The following is a 23829-nucleotide window of genomic DNA, read 5'->3' on the forward strand; positions in this document are numbered from 1 at the left end:
CTCGCACGCATACATTCGTGGGCCTCATTGGGCGCATGCGCCGCCCTAGTACGTCACTGGCGAGCCCGCGCTCGAGCGCCTTGCTCGAGAACCTCGCCCATGGGCCTGTGTGTCTTGCCCTTGCGCCTCAGTCACATGCCTCGCTCGCATGTGTGCGAATGCTTGCGCGCCTCACCCCAGCGTACGCTTTGGCTCGCCTTGCCTGCAAGCGCACGTGCCACGCTTGGTTTGTTAATTTGTCGTCATATTACAACTAAATATATATATATATATATATATATATATTTGTAACAATTAAAAGTTGTATCCGTTTGTTTTAAAAACACATTAGGTAGGTTAATCATGAAATATTAAATTTATTTAGTTTATTAATTTCAATGTTTCAAAATATTTGAATGAACTTTTTAGATTTATCTCTTGACCGACCTTGGTTTAGGCCTATATAAACTGTTAACAATCTTGGTTTTTAAATAACTTGAGTTGCAGTAGTTATCACTGCTTTGTCAGAGAAGAGATAAAGCAGAGTTATTGGATCCCACCGGAGATATCAAACAGCAAAGCTTCTTTTTAACGTCTTATGTTAACGTCTCTGCGAGTTGCCACCATCAGGAGCTAAGCCCCTGGAGAGTTGCTTGAAATTGGTTCAGGACTCCAGCTAAAGCTTTTAACAGTCTGAAATTTCAAAGGTCAAATCAAATTTGCAGTCATTTGCTGGATCGGCTTCCGCAAGTTGTTGATAAGAAGAGTTTCTCAATTTACGATTCTGAAACTGAATATCTGCCTTCGCAAGAGCTAATTTTGCTGTATTTTCGATAGGTCGGCTTTCGCTGGTCTAGAGAAATGGAAAAGATGAGTCGAGCTATGGAAAAGGTCAAGATCCTTGTAGGAATGGAGGTGGAAGAAGAGCAAGTTGCAGAGGAGAACTTGTCTTTCTTTGATGATTTTGATCGCCAATGTACCTTATCGACGAAGCAGGTATTGATCAAATCTCCACCTTTTTCCGTTCCGGTAATCTAAATCTTTTTTGATATTTTGAATTTTGCTCATTACCTATATCACCCTAACTTTTTATGCGAAATGGTGAAGTTACTTAAGGTAATGTGATTTATCTCTAAAATTATTTCTGGCGGCATTCATATCCTAGATCTAAGTTAAAAGACTAGCTGATAATCATTTCCTTGTTTTTTTTTTCCGCTCAGGGTCTTGTTCAACTAATATCGGTTTCTTGGGGTTTTTTATTTCGATTTTTATTTGAATATACATGTCTGAATTAGGGTTCAAGTATGAACATGTCCAAACTTCCATTGACGCACTTCAGACACCGTAATGTATTCTGAAAGTGGTGCATTTTGACAGCAATGTCTCAGCATGTCATAGTTGATTGTCCATCAGAATGACTGCTAGCTCCTGTCTTTTAAGTGAGGACTAAAGCAGCAGAACCAGCAATAACAGTTCTTTAAATAAAAGTGAGATTGAGCCTTGAGCTCAATGACCATTTTGGGTGTTGCTTGCTAAGGTGAGTTTTTGGGTTCAACTCTAACTGGTGCCTGGGATGCCTAAGGTGCTGCGTATGACCAATTTTCAGGAAAAAAAGGCATATTGAAGTAGCACTCCTACATGAAAAAGTTAAAAGTTGTTCAATTAATAATTCTTTTATTAATACTTTTTAGCATTACCTGTTAAATTTTATGTAGAGGTATATTAGTCATTTTACATTTACTATATGAGTTTGAGTGGCAGTAAAGTGGGGTCATTTTTAGGACTATATGGGTCAATTTAGGGATTATTCTGATATTTAATTAGTGAGATAGAGAGGTTTAAGTCATGAGAGCATTTATGTAAATTTATATTACATTCACATAAGTGAGAAGAGGGGGTCGAATTTGAACTTCCATGCTGGCTGATACACTATTTAACCTCTCCTCTCTCTATTATCTCTTTCTTCTTCTTCTTCTTCTTCTTCTTCTTCTTCTTCTCCTCACTCTATTCTTCCATTATTCAATTTTTCACTTTTTTTACATTGTATCAGAGCAATAAGGTCCAGGTTCAAAGCTTTTTAAGCACTCGTTTCTCTTCCTTTTGACATCTCTACGTTCAGGAAAGAGCAACTTTAGGATTTTTAGTTGATCAAAAGTCAAGGTTACATTGGTCCAATTTCTTTTGTGCCATAACCTTAGGGTTGATGGATTGTACTGTCAATTGATCAATTATATGTGCCTGGTGCCTTGTGCCTATGTCATTGTTAGGTAGGTTAACATCAGCGATAACCGTAATTGCTACTTATTATTGTTGGTGTTGGTTGTTTTAATTCTCTATGGTTATTTCTATTGAAATAATTACTCTTGCAAGAGAATTTGGGAGTTTGGAAGGTAACTATTACTAACGAGAAATTGTATAGTCAGAACTATCTTCGTTGGTCTAAATCTATACGGATTTATCTTAAAGCTAAAAGAAAATCTAAATACATTAGAGATGATTCGCCAGTTTCTACTACCGATGATTGAGAAAGAGATTAGGAAACAACAAGGACAAATTCATGTAGCTAAATACTCTCTTTGGATTCTTGTGTCTGTGTTTGTGAATTAGGGTGAACTTCTATTTCAGTTGGACGTAAAAAATGCCTTTTGTAAGGTGATCTCGAAAAAGAAGTTTATATAAAACAACCTCTTGGGTATGTTGCTCAGAGGGAGACATTGAAAATGTGCAAATTAAATAAGGTAATTTATGGACTCAACCAAAGTCCTAGGACGTGGTTTGGCAAGTTCAACAAGGTAGTAATGCCATTTGGTTTTTCTAGAAGCCATTGTGATTATTTGTTATTTGTCATAAAAAGATCCTCTGGAGTTGTGGTGTTAATTATTTATGTAGATGATATAATTTTATCAGGAAGTGATAAAAAAGGGATTGAAGAAGCAAAAGGGCATCTAGCTAAGCATTTTTAAACTAAAGATTTGGGTTCGTTCATGTACTTCCTCGAGATTAAAGCTGCTCGAAGTGAAGCAAGGGTTGTCTTAACCCAAAGTAAGCATGTTATAGACATGTTATAGGAGTATGATTTATTCATGGTTAAACTTGTATAGACACCTATGGAGGAAGACCCTGATCTTCATGATGAGAGTAGTGTTGAACTATGTATCTAAGGATGATTGGGAAGCTCATTTATGCTACCGCTACAAGTCCTTATATATCATTTGTTATAAGTATGGTGAGTCAATTCATGGGGTGTCTATGTAAAGTTTAGTTGGAAGTAGCTCAAAGAAGCTTGAAGTATTTGAAGGGGCTCCGGAAAAAGGGTTGTTATTTGAGCCACATAGTCACTTGCAGATAGAGGCATTATGCAAATTATGCAGGGTCAAAGGTAGATAAGAAGTTCACAACTGGATATTGTGTTTTTGCAGGTGAAAACTTTGTTGGCTGGAAGATAAGAAGCAGAATGTGATAGCCTACTCTAGTGTAGATGTAGAATACAGAGCAATGACTCCTCACAGTAATTGAACTTATGTGGGTCAAATATGTTCTACTGGAGTTGAGGTTTCCTACTATTGAGTCTATGGCAATGTAATATTACAATCAGGCTGCAATTTTCACTACAAGGAATTTTAGTATTTCATGACCAGATTAAACATATAGAAGTTGAGTTGCCATTTTATTCAAGATATTCTGATGAGGAAAGAAGCTATCACTCCATATGTTTGGTCAAGTGACCAGCTTGGTGACATATTCACCAAAGTCTTGAGAGAGTGAGAATTTGAGATATTTTGTGAGAAGCTGGGGCTTCTAGATATATATGTGCCAACTTGAGGGGGAGAGTTAAATTTCATGTAGAGGTATTTTGATCATATTATCTTTACTATATGAGTCTATAGGAGAGGCAATAAGGTGGAGTTATTGTTAGGAATATATGTTTCAAATTATAAACTATTATGATATGTAATTAGTGAGATAGAGAAGTTTAACTCATGAGGAGCGTTTATGTAACTTGACATTATATTCACTTAAGTGAGGAAAGATGATTTTGGTGTAGTTATTTGCGACTCCGATGGTAATCAGATCATATCCTTTGCCGGTCCATTAGGAATTGCTAATTCAACAATAGTTGAGCTACATGGCCTCCTCAACGGGCTTCACATCTTTCGTGATCATTGTAGTAGTTTTCATCACATTGAAGGGGACTCCAAGGTGATGATTGACTGGTGTGCTCACTCTTCTACCCCCATTGGCGCCATTGGCATGTTTTTTTTTTTTTTTTTTTTTTTTTTGAGATTATAGATATTGTATCCCATTATGATTGTATATTGTATCCCATTATGATTGTATTTGGTCTCACATTTCGAGATCTGCTAATTCTGTTGCTGATGTTCTTGCTAAGCAGGGAGCCTCCCTCCAATCCCTTGTTGTTAAGGGTCTGCTCCCTTGAGCTTTAGTTGCTTTGTGTTTTTTAATAAAATCATCTTTCCTAAAAAGAGTAAAGCTACCAGCAGCATAGCAAGTTGTCTGATATCAAATGGTTACATCGAACATATTGAGACCAATTAGCTTTTCATCAGTGAAAGCATTGATGAGGTGGAGCTCTGATTTCCACTGATCTCTTTTTTCCTTACAATATTAGGAGCTCCATTGGAAGACATTAGATAGGCTTAGCAGATTCACACTTATGCTCCACCTGAAGGGCCCGTTGAGGGGCGTGAGATATGGTTTGGTATTTTTTATTTGTACTTGGATGTTTTTATTTTTACTTGGTGTTGAGTCAAAAACAGTAAGGAAGTATTTAGGATGTGTCCATGGAGATGAGGCACAACTAGTGACCAAGGAGTGTGATGCGTTAATAGAAGGGTATTATTGTCAATACATTTAATTTGTTGTAGCCCTTATGCAGATCCATAAATCAAGAAGGCATCCCCCTCTTTAATGCAAAAGTTCTTTGTCTCTTGTTTGACATGTTCTTTTTCTTTCTCTATTTCACTCTTAATTTTTCTGTCCATTGTCATAAGCAAAGTGCTTCTGCTCTCCTCGCAATAGAAATAAAAAATTCTTCCTGTAAAATCATCCATATTTTCTGATCTTAATCTCAGAGTTGTATGGCTTCAATTTCCATAGAAACTGTTGACTGTATAATCCAGAAACAGCTGCTCAGTGTACATCAGCTTCTGTCTCTGAAAGCATTTCCGTTGTTTTTGTTTAAAATTTTGTAGTTCATACTTCTCTAACATGTTTATGGCTCATTGTTCACATTATTCACATTTCCTGTTGCTTTCTTTTATCAGAGGCTTTATGGGTTCGGCACTTGCTTGGTTGCTGGTCTTGCCTGCACACTACTGGTATGTCCACACACAGCTTCTGTAAACTCTTAAATTTGGGTGGAAACTTTTCTACTGAAGCCTCTGTTAAAAAAAAGGTGGAAAATATTATGTTTATAAAGTTGTTGTTTTATATAGGGAGAAAAGCTAAACTGCTTTGGAGTGTACGGAAACAATTATTCATTTTATTAAATTTTCTAGCTATTGAACCTACTGTTACCCCAGATTGAGAGAAACACGTAACGTGTGCCGATTTTCGGGATCCTTCTTCGGTCACCATCCCCATGGCCGGTGACCGGAACCCATGACGAAGGATTTCTGGCAAGGACACAGCCACCTTCTCTGACGCTGATCGATGGAAAGATGACGTCTTGCCGAGAAGACATAGAAGATCCGATCCAGAAAAATGTCACTCTAGACACTCGAAAATCTCGGAGCTTCCCTCCGACGAGTCTCCGGAACCTCCTACGGAAAGTTTCAACGCCAGCTGGAAGACGATCTCCCGACGAAAGAAGAGGAACCATCCTTTCTGTTTTAGTCACGGAAAGAACAGAGTTACAGTGGAGATAATCGCTCGGAGCTCTGGACAGGTGATTCGCATCTCCTCTACCGTCGGATCGAAGATGTCCTTCATTTGTGTTCCGATGGAAGCCATTTTAAGCTTCGTTCTAGAATTCCAACGAGTCATGAACGAAGCCAATTGAACCCGTGAACTTTGGTCACAGGATTTGATTTTCTTCTTGTCGGTGAGCTCCTTTCGGGGATGAAGAGAGTGCCGTGTCGTCCATCGTTGTGGCTCAACAGTGCTCGCTAGGATCTATATTCCCGAGATCACCAACTCGGGATTTGGCTAGAAGGAGTTCGCATAAGCCATCCGAAGCCTCTCTCTGGTGCCGACTCCGACAAGGGGAGCACCCACCTCTGGCGGCAACACCGAGCTAGATTCAGAAAAAATGTCACTCCAGACACTCAAAAATCTCAGAGCTTCCCTCTGACAAGTCTCTAGAACCTCCTACGGAACGTTGCAATGCCAGCTGGAAGACGATCTCCTTGCGAAAGAAAAGGAACCATCCTTTTGGTTTTAGTTACGGAAAAAACAGAGTTACAGTGGAGATAGTAGCTCGGAGCTCCGGACAGGTGATTCGCATCTCCTCTGCTGTCGGATCGAATATGTCCTTCATCTGTGTTCTGATGGAAGCCATTTCAAGCTTTGTTCTTCAATTCCAACGAGTCATGAACGAAGCCAATCGAATTCGTGAACTTTGGTCACATGATTCGATTTTCTTCCTATCGGTGAGCTCCTTTCGGGGACGAAGAGAGTGCCGTGTCGTCCATCGTCGTGGTTCAATAGTGCTCGCTAGGATCTATATTCCCGACTCTGGCAAGGGGAGAACCCAGCTCCGGCGGCAACACCGAGCCTTCCCCCCCCCCCCCCCCCAATCAGCCCTCCCCATCCTTCAAAACCTAACCCACCCACTCAGAATCTCTTTCTAGGCCACCATGTCCCAACACACCTTCACTTAGAAACATCCAAAACCAACCAAATCCCTCCCAACTTGCTCCATAAAAAGCGACAATGACTGGCCCACTCTATCCTAGTCCACACCTCCCCTAGTATCGTCAAATCCAGCATCCTTCAATGGCTTGACCGATGAGCTTCACCTCCCCTACATACCCAAAATTTCCTACCTCAACCCCTAATCCTGGCTTGTTCATTTTGAAACCCAACAAGAGTCTTCTGCGGCCCTTGCTCTCACACCCCACACCACCTTGGGTATCATTGGGATATCAGGATGGCTCCCCTCGACTCCTAGTTAATTTGGGCAATAGGCTACAGTCACCGGCCTCCCTGCGGAACTATGGTACAATGAGGTTTTCAATAGCTTCATCTCGGAGTTTGGTGCCATAATTTCTCTGGACCCTCTTACTAAACACTGACATCGCCTTGATGATACCCGGATCCTCATCAATCCTTTTCGTCCTTGTGAAGGACACTACTTCCGATGCATTATGGTGGATAATGCCCGATTCAGGATCCACATTGAGTTGGCAGATATGGAAGACTTCAGAAATGTGACCTCGAGTTCTGCAGCTGAATCTAGAGATTCTTCACAGCTTGTCTGCTCATTGAGAGCAACAACCCCGATCTCTTCTCCCCAGTAGATGCGTCCTCACCCAGCCAGTCTTACAGTTGGCACTGATGCTATTCCAGTTGCCTCCTCGATAGTCCCTCCCTCTAGCTTGCCATACCACCCACCCACCTGCCCATCTCAACCCACCACAGATTTTATCCCAGACAGAATATATCCCAACCCGCAGATACCAACAACTGCCATTCACCCTCCCGCCTTATCCCCATAAATAACCACACCCCATCTTCTCGTGCCCCTCCCCGCCCCCCCCCTCCCCCTCTTCCTTTTAAAAGCTCTGCAGGCCTTCCCTCCCCAAAATTCCTTCTCCTCCTACCCTTGCCACCTACCAGCACCGGAATAGAGGTCAACAGAGACAACTTCTCCAGGTGGTCCTAGTGGGATTGTTTTCTTGTGCATTACTATGAGGGCTTGATTAGCCCTTGTCGATTCTGACTTGTCATTCGCTTTGTAGCATATTTTTTTTATTGTGGCCATATCTACCACAGTAACTGCATGGCCTATAACGACACTGGTCTATAGTGTGGCCTTGAAATTTACAATGTGTACATTTAATATCATCCGTTCGGCCAGCACTATAACCTCTTCTTTTTCTCATATTCTCATCAGCCATGATAGGATCTTTTTTTCAAAAAAACTTCAAATAATTTCACCAAGTAGCACTTCTTCAATCAACTCGGTATATGTAAATATAGCATCAATGCTAATTATTATTTTTTTTTCCAGAAAACCACTCATAAGAGTCTCAATAGCAATCTTCAATATCAGGGAAATCTTATCCCAAGAAAAAATTTCTGTGGTGACGCAAAAAAATTGGCATAAATTCAAATTTTTCAATACAATGGAATACCAACATGACCTTTGATTCTTCCAATTCGAATATATCTTTCAATATAGATCAGATTGACATGAAATTTTTTCCTTCTTAAAGTAGACTTAAATAACTTTTATCCAAGTATAACATCTCTTCATAAAATATAATTATCAGAAGATAAATAATCTGATAGGTTTCGGTCTCTGTCATCTGGCCGAACTAAGTTCTGTTTCTCCTGTTTTTCCAAAACGACCATAGACTCTTCCAAGATCAATATCTCCTTATAAAAAAATCATACCGAAAATTGGTTAAATAGGTAAGAAAATAGACTTACAGATCTTTCTTTTGATATATATTTCTTCATATAAAGTTTAGTTCTTGATAGCAAAAAATACCTCGGAATCTGAAGATTGTTGTTGCTGCTCGAACCTTTTTGCAATCTGACCTTCACTCATTCAAATATCGATATCTCTCTGTAGATAACTCCGATTGGAACAAATCATTCTTTTTTGGAAAGTAGACTCAAATATTTTTCTGCCAATATATAATTTTCAATATGAAAAACTCTGTGAGTCTCCCTTCACAAGAGCATTCTTTGAGTGGTGTTGATCATACTTTTCTAGAGCAATCTTTTGTCGAGGGATCCTAAATTTGTTGCTCTGATACCATGTTAAATTTAGGACCCCATTTCCATAATCACGAGCAAAAGAAAGAAGAAAGAAAAAGAGAGAAAAGGGGAGAAGAGCTCTCGGGTAGAGCAGAAAAAATTAAAGGGGAAAGGATGAGTTGCGCCAAGCAAGGAGAGGGAGAGAGAGAACCAAACTCGGGATTGAATGTGTTGCTTGATTAATTCCGAATTACCTCTCTATTTATAGGAGAGGAGTAGGTAGAGTCTTCATACAAATTGTCATTCAATCCTAATTACATTCTAAATCTAACTTCTTTAAAATAAGTAAGTCGCAAAATAGGTTAGTCTCAATATAGGTAAGTCTATTCAAATTAGGACTCCTAGAAGACTAGGAGTTCTTTATTATCCATGTGAATATAAGGGATAAGCCAACTCGTGGTCTTATCCTAGTGGGCCCCTCATGATTCTCCAGCGCACCTTGATAATTGTGCCAGCTCGTGAGATCTTGTGGGCCCCATTTGATCTTCAAGTCTTCTAAATCAACTCAGCTTGTGCTTCTTGATTTCTTTACTCGAGCTTGCTTTGGGAGAGGACTCTTCCCGAGAGCTCTAGGAGTCTTCTTGATGACCTACGTCCTGATGGTGGGTCCCACCAGCTCAAGCACCATGGTGGGCCCCACATTGTAACAACAAGCTGCTTATCGAAGGAGACTCAAAGACTGTCATCAGCTGGTGTTCAAAAGATAGCTCCCCCCCTTGGCGCCACTAGCCAATCACTGATTGTATTGCTGACATTGTGTCATCCATTCATTGTAATTGGAACCTCATTCCTAGATCAACCAATTGTTTGGCTGATAAATTGGCAAAATTCGGAACCTCCCAGCAATTTCTCATTGTTTGGAAAGGCTTCCCCCCCTTGTAATCTGGTCGTTTGAGCTCTCTCTTAATAAAATTCAGCATCATTTAAAAAAAAAAAAAAACCTACTGTTACTCCTGAAATGCTTTAGGGTAAAAAGAGGAAAAAGATAAACAGCTGGGAAACAGAAAAACACTATTCTACATTTTTTTTAGAAAGCGAGAAAAAGCACTTTTCTACATGACTGAACTTTCTGTTCTTGGCATAATGAATAATACTCCCGAGTAATAAACAAAAATCTTGTGCTGCACTAGAAAACATATGCATCTGTTGCTTGACAATTCCTGTTAGTCATTTACAAAGTTATGAAAAAAATGATATTGCTGCTAAGCATAATGCTTTTGGGAATTTGTATTATATTGATTGACGCTGATCTGAAAGGATTTTTGTTGTTACTGTTGTTCTTTGGGTGGCAGTCGATGTTTGTTTTCTTCAACCCAATCAAGTTTGGTGTAACCTTCACCTTCGGCAATTTGCTTGCACTTGGGAGGTGGGTCTTACTTTACTGGAAATGTTTTCAGTGTTTTGACTACTGTCAGAATTTATACTATGAGTTAATTAGACTCACCCACTACTTTTGAAATTTCAATACACCCACCTTTTAGTTTTGAAATTTCACTACAATCATACCCTTACTCTCTTTTTCTGTTAGAAAATGATAAATACACTTGACTAATTCTTACTGAGTTATAAATATTTCTATGGAAATTGTAATATTGCAATATAGAAAGGATTAAAGGAGTAGAAGAAAGGAGACAAAAGAGAGGAAGCAGCAGCACTAGAGGCTGCTTTGAAAGAAGGCTCAGAAATCGAGCCCTCTATTAACCATCTCACGTGAGTGAAAATTACTTAGAAAATACCATTTTACCCTTCCTTACAAACATACTTATAACTTCATAAATACAAGTCCAAACTCAATGAAAATTGAAAGATAAAGTCCTAATACGATGTCTAGCTTGTTGTAACTTAATGAGATCCATATGAGAATGTGAAGTCAACCAAAATACCACTATACCAGTATTTTAATACTCCCCCTCAAATTGGAGAGTAAATTTCAAATAGACCTAACTTATTAGAAAACACCAAATGTTCATGCTTTCCAGGGGTTTTGTAAACACATCACCAAGTTGTTCCGAGGATTTCACATATAGAGTAACAACCTGTCCCTACATAACAATTTCTCTAATGAAATGACAATCGACCTTTATGTGTTTAGTCCTCTCGTGGAATACTAGGTTATTGGCTATAAATATGGCAGCTTGATTGATTATCATACTTTGTACCCTTAGGTTCTGGAATATGAAATTCAAACTCAACAAGAACTAATTTCATTTATATAATTTCATTAACTGTGCGAGCCATCACCCTATGCTCTGCCTCGACACTAGATCTAGCCACTACAACTTGTTTCTTAGTCTTCCAACTTACTAAGTTACCCCAACAAAGAAACGATACCTAGTGGTGGAGCTCCTATCCATGTTGTACTTAGCACAGTCTCTATCAAAATATCCCAACACATCAATTTTCTCATTACGAGTATACGGTAGACCTTTTCCAAGAGCACTTTCAAATACTTATAGAATCCTCTGAATAGCTTCTAAATGTATTTTTCTTGGGTTTTTCATAAATTGATTCACCACTCCCATTGCAAATGATATATCGAGCCTTATAACTATAGCATAAAATCAACTTACCCACTAGGCGTCTATATTATGTCTTGTTCTTAAGTATAGGACTCTTACAATCATGAAGGCTAGCATTGACTTCCATGGGAGTATTAATTGGTCGTGCACCCAAGAGACCATACTCTTGCAACATATCTAAGATGTACTTTTTTGAGATAAAATACTTCGAGCCATTTCAATACCACATAAATATTTTAGTTGTCCTGAATCCTTTGTTTGACATTCGGTGGCCAAAAACATTTTTACTTGCTCAATTCCTTCAAGGTCATTCCTAGACAAAACAATGTCATCAACATACATAACCAACAACAATCCCAATTTTTTTTTTCAAAAAAAACATAGAATGATTACAAAGACTCTAAAAACCAAACTGCATAACCACATTGTTGAATTTTTCAAACCACACTATAGGACTTTACGTAAATCCATAAATAGCCTTATTTAACTAGCACACTTTCCTTGCCTCCCCTTGAACAACATACCTAAGAGGTTGCTCCATATACACCTCCTCTAAATCACCATACAAAAGGCATTTTTAATATCTAGTTGAAATAGTAGCCATCCTTTGTTAACAGTCATAGAAACCAAAATATGAGCTGAGGTAAATTGAGCAACTGGAGAGATTGTTTCAAACACATCAATACTCAAGGTTGTGTATAGCCACCAATCTAGTCTTGTACCAATCAATAGTCCTAAATGCTTTGTACTTATTGTGTACACTCGACAACATCCCATGACAGCATCCCCTGTAGGTGGATCACAAAGACTCCACATCCCCCAAGATACTAAAGCATCCATCTTCAGATACATTGCTCATTTCCACTCAGGTGAGGCCATAGCATTCTGTACTGAACAAGGTTTACATGGGCCAGCATTTTGGAGTGATTTATCCTTGTTTTAAGTGCATGCATGAATTAAATTGCTGGTTAAGTTTCGGTTTGACTTCTCTCTCTCTCTCTCTCTCTTGGTTTGACACCTTGCATGTCACACTTTGGTTATTGATTAGTTGATACAATTTATGGATGAGGATTATGTGAATATGGCTAGGAGTGATTTTCTTAAGATCACTACTATACCCTTAAGAGGATTATCAAACTATTTGAGTTGGTCCTAATCGGTCAAGAGATTCCTTATTGCTCGAGATTTCTTAGGACACTTGACCAAACCATCTCCACCAGTAGATGAAGAAAATAGCTCTTATACTAAATGGCTCATAGAATACCCCCATGTAATTAGTTAGTTAGTAAATAGTATAGAAGAGTATGTGGCAAATAATGTTGTCCACCTTGAAACTAAGCAAATAAGGGACACTTTTGCAAAATTGTACTCTAGTACCAGGAATTTGCAAACAATGTATGTTGTCTTTCAGACAATGTTTAATACAAAACAGGGGGAGAATTTACATGAGTATTTGGCTCAATTTAGAGGGTTTGTTTAGGAATGGAAAATTGCTCAGCCTTACTCTACTGATATTTCAGTTTAGGAAAAAACAACGATAAGCTTGAGCAGTTGCTATTTGTTTGGCTAATATTAAACCGTATCTAGAGGTAGCAAAATCACAACTTCTTAGTTATACAACGTTTCCATCCTTTGATGATATAAGTGCCACATTGCTTCAGATTCTATACCCCTCTTCCACACCTTACGTTGAGATATCTTCAACATGTACTCTCGTTGTAGTGGTACAAATTCAACCAACAGAGGGCACGGTAGAGGTGGTAGAGCTGGTTCAAGATCTTCGGGGATTGATAATCGTGTGTGCACTTATTGTGGGGGTATAAATCATTTGGTCGATTTTTGTTGGAAATTTAATGGAAAATCGGATTGGGCTACAAACAATCAAGCCTTGGACAATAATGGTGAAAAAAATGAAGAGAAAACTGAATCACGAAAGGGAAGTAAACAGTATTAGATGATGACTTTGAGCTACTGCAGAGGTTGAAAACTTTGATGGTACCCACACCCACATCTTCCTCCACTACTGCTGCTGCTAATTGATCAATCTCAAGTGTTTGATCTATCATACGTTATAAACCCTTTCTACTTTATTCTGTTTGATCAATCATCCTTTATAAGGTCTGATAGATCATCCGTTATGAACCCTATCTGCTATGTTCTATCTGATTGATCATACTTGGTTTTTTTGTCTTACTTCATTTGATAAAGTTTCAAATGCCATGAGCAAAATAAGGTCCTCTTAAGTTGGTTAATTCCCCCTTTTTTATGTCAAAACTAGTCATTCTCATTGGTCATTAGTTTGAATTCTCATATTTCTATTACTTTGTTGGTTCCCCCCCGTAACTTTTTATTCACCTACCTTTCTCCTTCATCTCTATTTACTATGGAATCTCTCATACTTTTAAGACCTTGTTGAGTTTTTGTGTTGGTTCCCTTTTTCACTATATATGGGTGACTTTTAGTCCATTGCGACTTTTTTACCACTACCTTTAAGTGGGTTTTCGGCTATTATTACTACTACTATTACTACTACTACCGTCATCTTTGAGTGATAGGCATTACCCTACTTAGTGATTATTATTAGTATTTTGTTTTCGAAATCTTTTCTGTCGGTTTTGACTCTTATTTATTTATCACCCATATTTTCTACTATTTACCCTTTTTATGAGAGTTCGTGTCTGTTTTAGTACTTATTCTCGAGACATTATGAGATCATCTAGTATTAAGAAAGGAGATGGAACGAGGGGTATCCACCAAGGGGACTCTCTTTTGCCATTCCTATTCATCCTCATTGCTGAACATTTGTCGGCTATGGTCCGCTTGGCAAAAACACCGGTTGGCTTAGTGCCATCTCTACTGACTCTACTGAAAACATTGCCCTTCTTCAATACGCTGATGATACTATTTTCTTCGGAGAAGGCACATTGGCTGAAGTAACACATAAAAGCCTTGCTTAACCTTTTCGTGATCTCCTTTGGTCAAAAAGTTAGTTGGACGAAATCCTCCATTATTGGCTTTAATGAAACTCACTGAACTCAATGTCAAGCTATCTGGGGTGCAAAATTGCAACTCCACCCAGCACCTATTTAGGCTTCCCTTTGACCTCTAGCATGCCTTCAAAAAGCTCTTGACACCCAGTAGTTGAACATTTAAAGGGAAGTTTTTTTTTTTTTTTTTTTTTGATAAAGATGTATTAATAAAACAGAAGAAAATTACAAAGTTTGAGGGAGCATTTCCTTTACAACCAGTGATTGTAGGGTAGCTCCCTACCTAGCAAGCACATCAGCCGCTGAATTTGTGGATCTCGGAATGTGGGTCCAACAACAAGAAACAATTGATGTAATATCTAAAATTTTCTTAAATGTATCCCAATGTCTCCACGGAGGAGAAGACACTCTCTCACACCATCCAATCACCACTTTAGAATCCCCTTCAACTTGGAGGGGCCCACTACATCTTTCTTTGAAAACAAGAAGACCGGAGAGGAGAGCTTGTAACTTTGCATTCGTAGAGTCAGAAATACCAAGGGGGCCCGCATACGTGAATAGCTGATTACCGGAATGATCTGAAATTACTCCACTATAACCAGAAATACCAGGGTTGCCAAGAGATGAACCATCAAAATTTAGCTTGAGATAACCAGGAGCTGAAGGAGTCCATTCTTGCATGGCCGGAGGCTTTTTTCCAATGTGTATCAAAGCCAAGTTTCTCCAATTTTCACGAATGGAGGAACCCTGATAGGGAGAAAATGTTTTTTTTGTTAAAAGCCAAGTAGATATGTGACCCACCACTCTGTCCGCAACCCGGTCTACAGATTCACTTTTAGCATTAAATCGTCTTCTATTCCGCTCATTCCAAAGCCCCCACGGGATGAAAATGGAATAGGCAGAGAGCATCATCTTTCCAAGATGCGGCATAGAGGTACCCAAGAGTGAGTTACTAAAAGTGAGGAGGTCCTCCGCCATGCAAAATTGAAGCCCAAACTTACCAAGGATGCTTATCCACACTTTCCAAGAGAAACTGCAGTGTAGTAGAATGTGTCTGATAGTTTCGTTCTCAGAGTTACAGAATGGACATAAGGGATCAACAGAGGGGTGGCCTTTTCTTCGCAATACGTCAGCCGAGAGGATTTTACCTAGACAGGCACTCCACATGAAGAATTTTACCTTTGGAGGGGCACATAAACGCCATACGAAATTGATCCCATTCTCCCTCCATGCCGAATTACTACCGTTTAAAAATCCGTATGCCGATGAGACCGTGAAAGACCCCTTTTAATCCGGCCACCAAATGAGCTTGTCAGCCTCCCAAGGACGAATTTTGAACGAAGCGACTAAATCCAACAATCGGCTAGCTTCCAATGCCTCACTATCCGAGAGACCCCTTCTAGGATGGAGGCTCATCCCTCCCCCCTCAAAAGCTTCAGCTACTGATATTTCTCTGCGAGTGGTGAGAAGGAAAAGACTTCTGAAAGCAGTCTACAGAGGTTTCGGCCCTATCCACAAGTCGTCCCAAAACTTGAGCGATCTACCATTCCTAGCATAGAATCTACTTGCAGATTGAAATTTTGGGAGCAGAAGATATAGCACTCCCCAAACATCCACCAATGAAGTCACTACCCAGCTTTATGAGAACCATTTCCTACCAAAGATTTTAAGAGTGAGTGTTAAACTTCCATAGCCATTTTAACAATAAAGCTTGATTCATGTCTCTAGATTTCCGGATTCCCAAGCCCCCCCATATTCTTTGGCTTGCAAACATCATCCCAACTAACCAGGTGGTACTTAAAAGCATCACTCGATCCCCTCCATAAGAATCTTCTTTTCAACTTATCCATGATCTTACAAATAGCAATAGGGCAGGGAATGAAAGACAAAGCATAATTTGGGATACCTGCTATGCATGACTTTAGGAGAACGAGTCTCCCCGCTTTACTAAGAAGACGCCCCTTCCATGATGATAATCGGGATTCCATTTTTTTTACCACCGGATTCCATAACCTCCTGCATATACGCCCATTGAAGAGAGGTAAACCAAGATATGTTACGGGTAATTGACTTAAGGTGCATCCAAATATATTTGCCATCTCAGTGAGAACCTCAGGATTAACATTGAAGCCCATTAGGGAAGTCTTTCCCCAATTTACTTTCTGACCAGAGGCTAACTCAAAAAGCGCCAACACAGCTTTAATCTTTATTGCACAATCAATGGTGCCGACTCCAAAAATGATGGTATCATCTGCATACTGAAGTAGGAGAGTATTAAAAGCTGGACTGGAACTAGTAAGGGGGAGCCACCCAAGATTTCCTGCTGAGTAGAACATTGCAGATAGAAATTCCCCAATCATATTGAATAGAAGCGGGGAGAGAGGGTCTCCCTGTCTAATTCCTCTACTCCCTTTAAAATAACCACATACTGAGCCGTTGAGGAGGAGGGAGTACGATGCTGAACCCACACAACTTCTGATCCAAAATCTCTATTTGTTGCCAAAACCCATCTTTTCCATGATCTCATCCAATAGGATCCAATTGACTCTGTCAAAAGCCTTTTCAAGGTCCAACTTTGGGGCAATTCTTGGGTCCTTATTGCGCTGAAAATGATCAATAAGTTCATGGGCAACCATAGTAGAATCCATGATCTCTCTACCTTTCAAGAAAGCGCCTTGCCCTTTGTGAATTACTGTAGGAAGGAGAGTTTTGAGACGATGAGCCAAAATTCTGGCTATAATCTTGTATGCACTAGAAACGAGACTGATAGGCATGAAATCCTCTGGTTTCTCCACACTGATTTTCTTCGGGACCAAAGTGATAAAGGACGTACCGATACTATGGAACGTGATCCCGTTGTTGAAAAAACCATTAACCATGGCTATGATATCCCCCTTGAGACGCGGCCAAAATCTTTTAAGGAAATCCCCATTGAAGCCATCAGGGCCTGGCGCCCTATCACTATCCATGCCTAATATAGCGCGTTCGATGGCAACTCTAGAAATGAAGCAGCTGCTGGAGAGGCTAGGAAAATGAATATTCTGAATTTTTGGTCTGTAATGGCATTCCTCTGTATATAAATCTGTGAAAAACTTGAGCAACACATTAGTGATCGAAGTCCTACACGATGTTACCTCATTATTGATACATAATGAGGTAATACGGTTGGTCCTTCGCTTAGCCGAAGCCACTGTGTGAAAATTTTTTGTGTTGGCGTCTCCCTCCTTGAGCCATTTAAATCCGACACGTTGTTTCCAACGGACCTTCTCTTGATGAAGGATTAAATTGAGATTTGAGTTTAGAGAAATACGGGTAGAGAACTCCGCTGGAGATAAATACCTTTGCTCCTCTGCCAAGTCAAGGTCCGCAATTTGGGAGATAATGGAAGACTTCTCAGCAGCTAAAGAAGTGCGATGCTCTGTGGCCCACTCCTTAATTTTCTATTTTAGGAACTGAAGCTTTAGAGGAAAGGCCCACTCTCGCCTGCCCAAAGATGGACCCTCAACCCACCATTCATCTACACGAGCTTCAAAATTTTTGATAGATAACCATGAATTCTCGAACCAGAAAGGAGATGGGCCCCATTTCTTGAAAGATGTGGTCAGCATGATTGGCCAGTGATATGATCCCACCTTGTTTAGAACCCGACCAGAGACATTCCCAAACAGTTGCAGCCATTCAATGTAGGCCAAAAATCGATCCAATTTGGATAAAATTGGCTGATGTTGGTTGTTCGACCAAGTATAATTCTTCCCCGAGAGGGGGACCTCATCCAGACCGCATCCGCCAATAAAATCAGAGAAACCGCGCATAGAAGCCGAGATGCGATTTGCGGCGGTTTCTTCTCACTTCAGTAGCGAATTGCGTTGAAATCACCAGCGAAAAGCCATGGGAAACTCCAGGACTAAAAGAGATTGCTGAACATTTATAAGGACGTTTAGCTTCCTGGAGGGGAAAATTTCTTTCAAAAGTAGGTAAATTTGTACTTATAAAATCTTGTTTGCATGGAATTCCCAGTTATTATCTGTCGCTCTTCCAGTGCCCTATAACAATTAGAAACCGCCTTGAAAGCATCAAAAGAAGGTTTTTGTGGGAAGTACCACCTTGTGAAATGGGCTGAGGTGTGTCAACCTAAACACCTAGGGGGTCTTGGGATCCATGATACTGCAACCACCAACTCAGCCTACCTCTTGAAGTGGATTTGGAAATTCAACTTGTTTCCATAGCTGATTTGGAGGGCTTTTGTCTCTGCAAAAGCCAACAAACTGAATGGTTGGTGGACCGAGGGAGGCCGGCATTACCGTTTGTCCTCTGTTTTGAAAAAAATTGTCGTGCTACTCCCTGACTTCTGTAAGGCAGTCAAATGCTACATTGGTAACGGTCGGCTCACAAGTTCTGGTCAGATTGGTGGCTGGGAAACAGTAGTCTAGAAAGCAGCCCGTGACTCCATACCAGAAGCAAAGACGTTTCTGTCTCTGATCTTTGGTTCGAAACTGGTGGCTGGAATTTGAACCTTTAGAGAGCTCTTACGGACTCAGAAGCCATATTGGCGTCAAATTTCCTTACCAGCCTCTCCAAGGTGAAAATTCGGGCATTCTTGCAGGATACCCTTATCTGGACCCATGCCCCAAAGGATCTTTTACCACTGCCTCAACCTATGACTTCCTTCACAGTCCCAACTCCCCACAACCTCACCATCCGTGGCCGTTGCCTGGACCTTACTTGCCCCACCTCGTGTGAAATTTTTTATTTGGTGTGCCTGTAGAAATAAAATTCTCACCTTTGATTCCCTCATTAGGCGCGGTACTTTTGTCCAAGACCCCTCCTGCCCCTTTTGCCTAAATATTCCCGAAACAACCAACCATGTTCTTCTCCACTACCAATTCGCCCATGCAGTTTAGGTTAGCCTCCTTAACAAAGTCGGACTTCAGTACAGTATCTCCCAAAATTTGCCATCCATGATCCTATCAATCACAAGTGCTACTCTTCCAAAACTCGAAAAATTGCTCATATCAAGCCGTGTGGGCCAATCCTTTGGGGCTTGTGGTAGGAATAGCCGAAAATTCAAATTTAAATCTTCCACAATTGAAGTACTGGTAGATAAAATTGTTGGTCAAATAACGTCCTTGCTTATGACTCGGAAGGAATTCAGTTACCCTAGCGGCACAAATCTCAGAGGGAACTGGCGATTGGTTGCTGAGATGGTGCACTCTACTCGTTCTCCAACAATGGCGATCTGGTCTCCTCCACCTTGGGGCCACTACAAGCTGAACTTCGATGGCAACGCTTTTGGCTGTCCAGGTCCAACTGGTTTCAGAGAAGTAATCCATGACGAAAACAGTTGTCTCCTTTACTCCTTCGTCGGTCCTTTGGGAATCTCTGACTCCACCACTGTAGAACTCTCTTTGGATTACTCAACGGGCTTCAGGTCTTTCAGGGCCATCTAGTGGGTCCCCTCCTTAATGAAGGTGACTCCAAGATTGTCATTGAGTAGTGCGCAAAGGCAAACCATCCTCCTTGGCGGCATTGAGACATTTACTTTGAAATATGTAACATAACATAACATCTCATTTGAATTGTACTTGGAACCACATCCCTAGTTCTGCCAATCACTTGGCAGATTCTCAAGCTAAGCAGGGTGTTTCCCTCCAACACATTGTTGTGGAGGAAGGGCTGCTTAGTTAGGTTTGTATACTTCTCTCCCTTTTTTTATAAAAAATTTACATCCTTTCATAAAAAAAGAAAAGAAAAAAGAAAGGAGATGGGGGAGATGATTGTTACAAATTTTTTATGTTCAAGCTGGGATAACTGTCTTTATCTCCCAGCTTGAGGGGGAGAAGTACAAGGAGAAGTTCAAGGAAAGAGGTAAGTCGTAGAAGTCTACCATGAAGAAAAATTTTATGCAACCAAAAATGAAGAATGCCACGAGTTGTGGTAAAAAGTATCCAAGTATGTGGCAGAAGTGAAGACTTAAAAACCAAAGTATTCAAGAAGGAAAAAGTGAATATTGCAGACCAGAGAAATTTGTTAATTTGTTAAGAAATTTTTATTTGCAAGTTGAAGATACAAACTCCAATTTAAAGGGGAGTGTTGAAGAAACATTATCAAGGAATCTAAGATGAGTTTTACCTAAAGCATATCTCACAAGTTTCATAAAATCTAAGGAGAATCTCATACAAAACAAGTCTGACACGAGAAGTAAGCTCAAAGAAAAAGCTGGGATAAAAAGAATGTTTCCTAGTTATGTTTTTTTAATGTTTTATTTAGTAAGTTATATTTTGGGTGTAAATGGATAACTGAGAAAGTAGAATTAGTTTGTAGTTAGGAGACCTTTTCTCTTTCTTAATAAGATTGTCTAGAGGGAGATGGACAACACATTAACCTTTTCTCTTTGTTTGGTTTCTCTTCCTACGTGCCCTCTCTTCTTCTTCTTCTTCTTCTCTCTCTCTATTATCTTCATCTGTTGAAATTTAATAGTTATTTATGTGGATCTATCTTCAACTTGAGAACTTCCATCTCCATAAAGCTTGGAAAATTGTTGAAGAATCGGGTCAAACCTATTGGCCATCTCTGCTTGTAAATCCTCTTGGACTCTTTGGAACACTTCACGAGAGATTGTGTTTTGATTTGCCTCTATGCTTTTAGTGTAGTAATGAGACCAGCTATTTTCTTAGCTTGTATGAAAGATGCCTTGAATCTGACTCAAAACCTGAACCTTAGTTTTGATACAATTGATGCAGAATAGTGGAACGACAAGTTGAATGTGTCCTATAGAGTGTGGGTACCCCAAATTTCAACAACAGCTAAAAAAACTACTTTCTGAGTTCAAGTTTAATGGGTAACACTTAAAAGGACAAAAAATATAGGGTTTCTGTAGCTATTAAGAAAAAATAACAGATAGAGAAAAACACAAAGGATAATTTTACCCAAGAGAGAACAAAATCCAAAACGTTTTCAACAGAAAAAATCTAATCCCTTTTTGCAGCTTCCACATTTTAGTGAGGCTGTTGTCAAGAAGATTGGACGAAAGAAGGTTCACATGTTGCAAGACTTACGAGACATGAGTCCACAAGTGCGAGCAGAGCTGCTCACTCAATCAGCTGGATTTTCTGCATCTGAGTTGCTAGATATTGAGAAGATTCTTGAAATGGTACCCTCCATTAAGGTGGAAATTTCTTGTGAGACTGAAGGTGAAAAAGACAAGTATGCCCCTTTACATATACATATTTACATTAACAAGATGAGGGTCTTTTATAAGCAAATAAATCAACAAAATAGGAAACTCTGCTACTGTTAGAGTTGGAAATAGACTCCAATTAGGATTTTCTAAGTCTATATCTACATATTGGAAAAAAAAATTCAAAAATAAGAAACAACTTCTAGTCTGTAGAGTTGTTAACTTTATACTTAGTTTTAAAATAAAGATTCACACTTAAAATAGAAAACTACCGAAAAAGGACTTTTTAATTAATACCTTTACCAAAATAGCAAGTTGCTGATTGATTCTTCTTTTAAAAAAGCAGCAAGTTATTGTCCACAAAAACTTCTAACCTCAGCTGGCTTGGGATAGGAAATTGCAAATTAGAGAGCTAATATAAGATTTTGTATTTTGGAAATTTTGGCTTCTTTAAAGTGGGAGTCATTCTTTCTTCTTCTTTCATAAACATGACTATGGGGTGATTTCTACTCCTTAGATATTTTTCAGCTAGATTCCACATTGGGATGTGTTGCATCATGCATATCAATATGAATTGGAGTTCTTTTATTAGCTCTCGTAGATGGTGAAAAATCCTTATATTTTTTATGTTTTCTCTTTAACTCAATCAGAACTTCAACTGAGTTATCTTTTCATCTTAAATTGGTATTTTCTCTGTGTCTGTAACTTGTGGTGGTTTGTTTGTGGCTTTCAGATGCTAAAGTTGGAGTCTTTTGTATGACAGCACTGCGTTCCTAATAGGGCCCAAAAAACAAGTTACAATGATGCTTGATCCTGTGCGTATTTATGCTACAGCCACATATCTTGCAAGCATTATAATCGCTCTGTTTTGTGCGCTTTACGTGAGTCAGTTGTTACTTTTGCTTGCAAACTTGTAGTTCCATTGTTTTCCCCAATTCTGGAAAGTTAAAAACTTTGTACTGAGACCCTGTTATGTTTCAAACAGGTTCATAATAAGCTCTTAACACTTCTTGCAATCATCTTGGAGTTTGGGGCCCTCGTTTGGTAAGTGACCTTTTTTTAAAAAAAAAAGGTGAAAGCTTTTATTGTGCTTTAAAAAAAAAAAAGATGCAGCCACATGTGTCTCAAGTTTATTTTGCATTCTTACACAGAAGCGATCATCACTATAGCTATCATTATCTTGTATTTGCTTTTTTCTATTTATCACAAGACATGTTGAACTGTCCAGTTATTTTGGGGTCTCTCCTTTTCAGGTATGGTTTGAGCTACATACCTTTTGCGAGATCTACAGTTTCAAAAATCTTGGTAGCTTGTTTTGACACCGAGTTCTGATTGGTGTTGACGAGAGCGGCTGGGATGTGGCCAGGTGAGCATCAATGACAGTAGCAACTCTCCTACTCTTGACGTCATTCATCAGATTTTATAACTCTGTCATGGTTGTTGTGCTGCAGTATGTGATGAAAAAATACCCAACTTGGGCCTAGTCCTTGAATTCTCCCTATTAGACTGACTGGAGAAGTAAAGAGGTCCATCTTCCCCACTTGAAAGGGTGATCAATGCCATTGACTTCTCCGTTCGTAAGCGCAATGAATATGATGTTTATATAAAGTCATGAGCGTTATACGAAATACAGCTCAAAATCTGTTAGAGAATTAGTGGAAAAAGCAGCTTGAAAGGTATTTGTGTTAAATTTTGAATCGCGAGACAGTATTATAAATTGTGCTTGATATCAATAGGACATGATCCAAACTCTCCCTCTCCATTGAAATGTCGGAATGTTGAACGAATAAAAACCTGTGTTTTAATATAATCTATACATTTTGATTGATATCCCTTATTTCAGCAAAATCTGATATACCTGCTATTTCTAGTAAAGGGTATTCTCTATGTACTTTTTTCTTAATATGCATAGGGCAATTTAAAATTGCCTATAAATGCAAATGACAATTAGACAATAACTCACTGTTAAAGAAGATATTGATCAAATATAGTTAAATCTATATAGATCTTCACAAAGCACATGATTTTGGGCCAAGATTTGGAAAAATTGATATGAGGACCTCGACTTGACTATAATTATAAAATCAAACTGTGCTTGACTAAATGTGATTGAAGGCATAGCCCACTCAACCTTATCTTGTGAATTTTGAAGCATAAAGCCATATCCTCGTGAAACCCAATGTCAAGCAATGTCAAGAATGATTAAGTGAAATGAAGT

General features: G+C 39.3%; 1 protein-coding gene across 3 annotated transcripts; it reads left to right on the forward strand.

The window, feature by feature from the left end:
- The first annotated feature begins 592 nt into the window (after positions 1-592).
- LOC137950718 (uncharacterized) lies at positions 593-23439 on the forward strand. Of its 3 annotated transcripts, none has more exons than XM_068797324.1 (8): positions 593-686; positions 817-975; positions 5265-5318; positions 10221-10294; positions 22375-22492; positions 22597-22655; positions 22865-22977; positions 23063-23439. In XM_068797324.1, exons 2-7 carry the CDS (start codon positions 841-843, stop codon positions 22941-22943), a joined length of 519 nt encoding a protein of 172 aa, XP_068653425.1. In that variant the 5' UTR covers positions 593-686; positions 817-840; the 3' UTR covers positions 22944-22977; positions 23063-23439. The 3 variants fall into 3 exon arrangements, with proteins under 3 accessions (XP_068653425.1, XP_068653423.1, XP_068653424.1); XM_068797322.1 differs by having other exon boundaries at positions 598-729; XM_068797323.1 differs by having other exon boundaries at positions 681-975.
- Positions 23440-23829: the final 390 nt, after the last annotated feature.

This window comes from Aristolochia californica, unplaced genomic scaffold (genome assembly GCF_029961685.1).
Source record: "Aristolochia californica isolate CCGP_79_NKW_82.1479 unplaced genomic scaffold, dmAriCali1.0.hap1 SCAF_14, whole genome shotgun sequence".
NCBI classification, from domain to species: domain Eukaryota; kingdom Viridiplantae; phylum Streptophyta; class Magnoliopsida; order Piperales; family Aristolochiaceae; genus Aristolochia; species Aristolochia californica.

Bases quoted from the DNA above. Each gene is read 5' to 3' on its own strand.
- LOC137950718 (XM_068797324.1), top strand. From the start codon at position 841: ATGGAAAAGATGAGTCGAGCTATGGAAAAGGTCAAGATCCTTGTAGGA. The intron at 10,295-22,374 runs GTGGGTCTTACT...TTTGTATGACAG, and splicing joins AATTTGCTTGCACTTGGGAG to CACTGCGTTCCTAATAGGGC. The intron at 22,493-22,596 runs GTGAGTCAGTTG...TGTTTCAAACAG, and splicing joins CTCTGTTTTGTGCGCTTTAC to GTTCATAATAAGCTCTTAAC.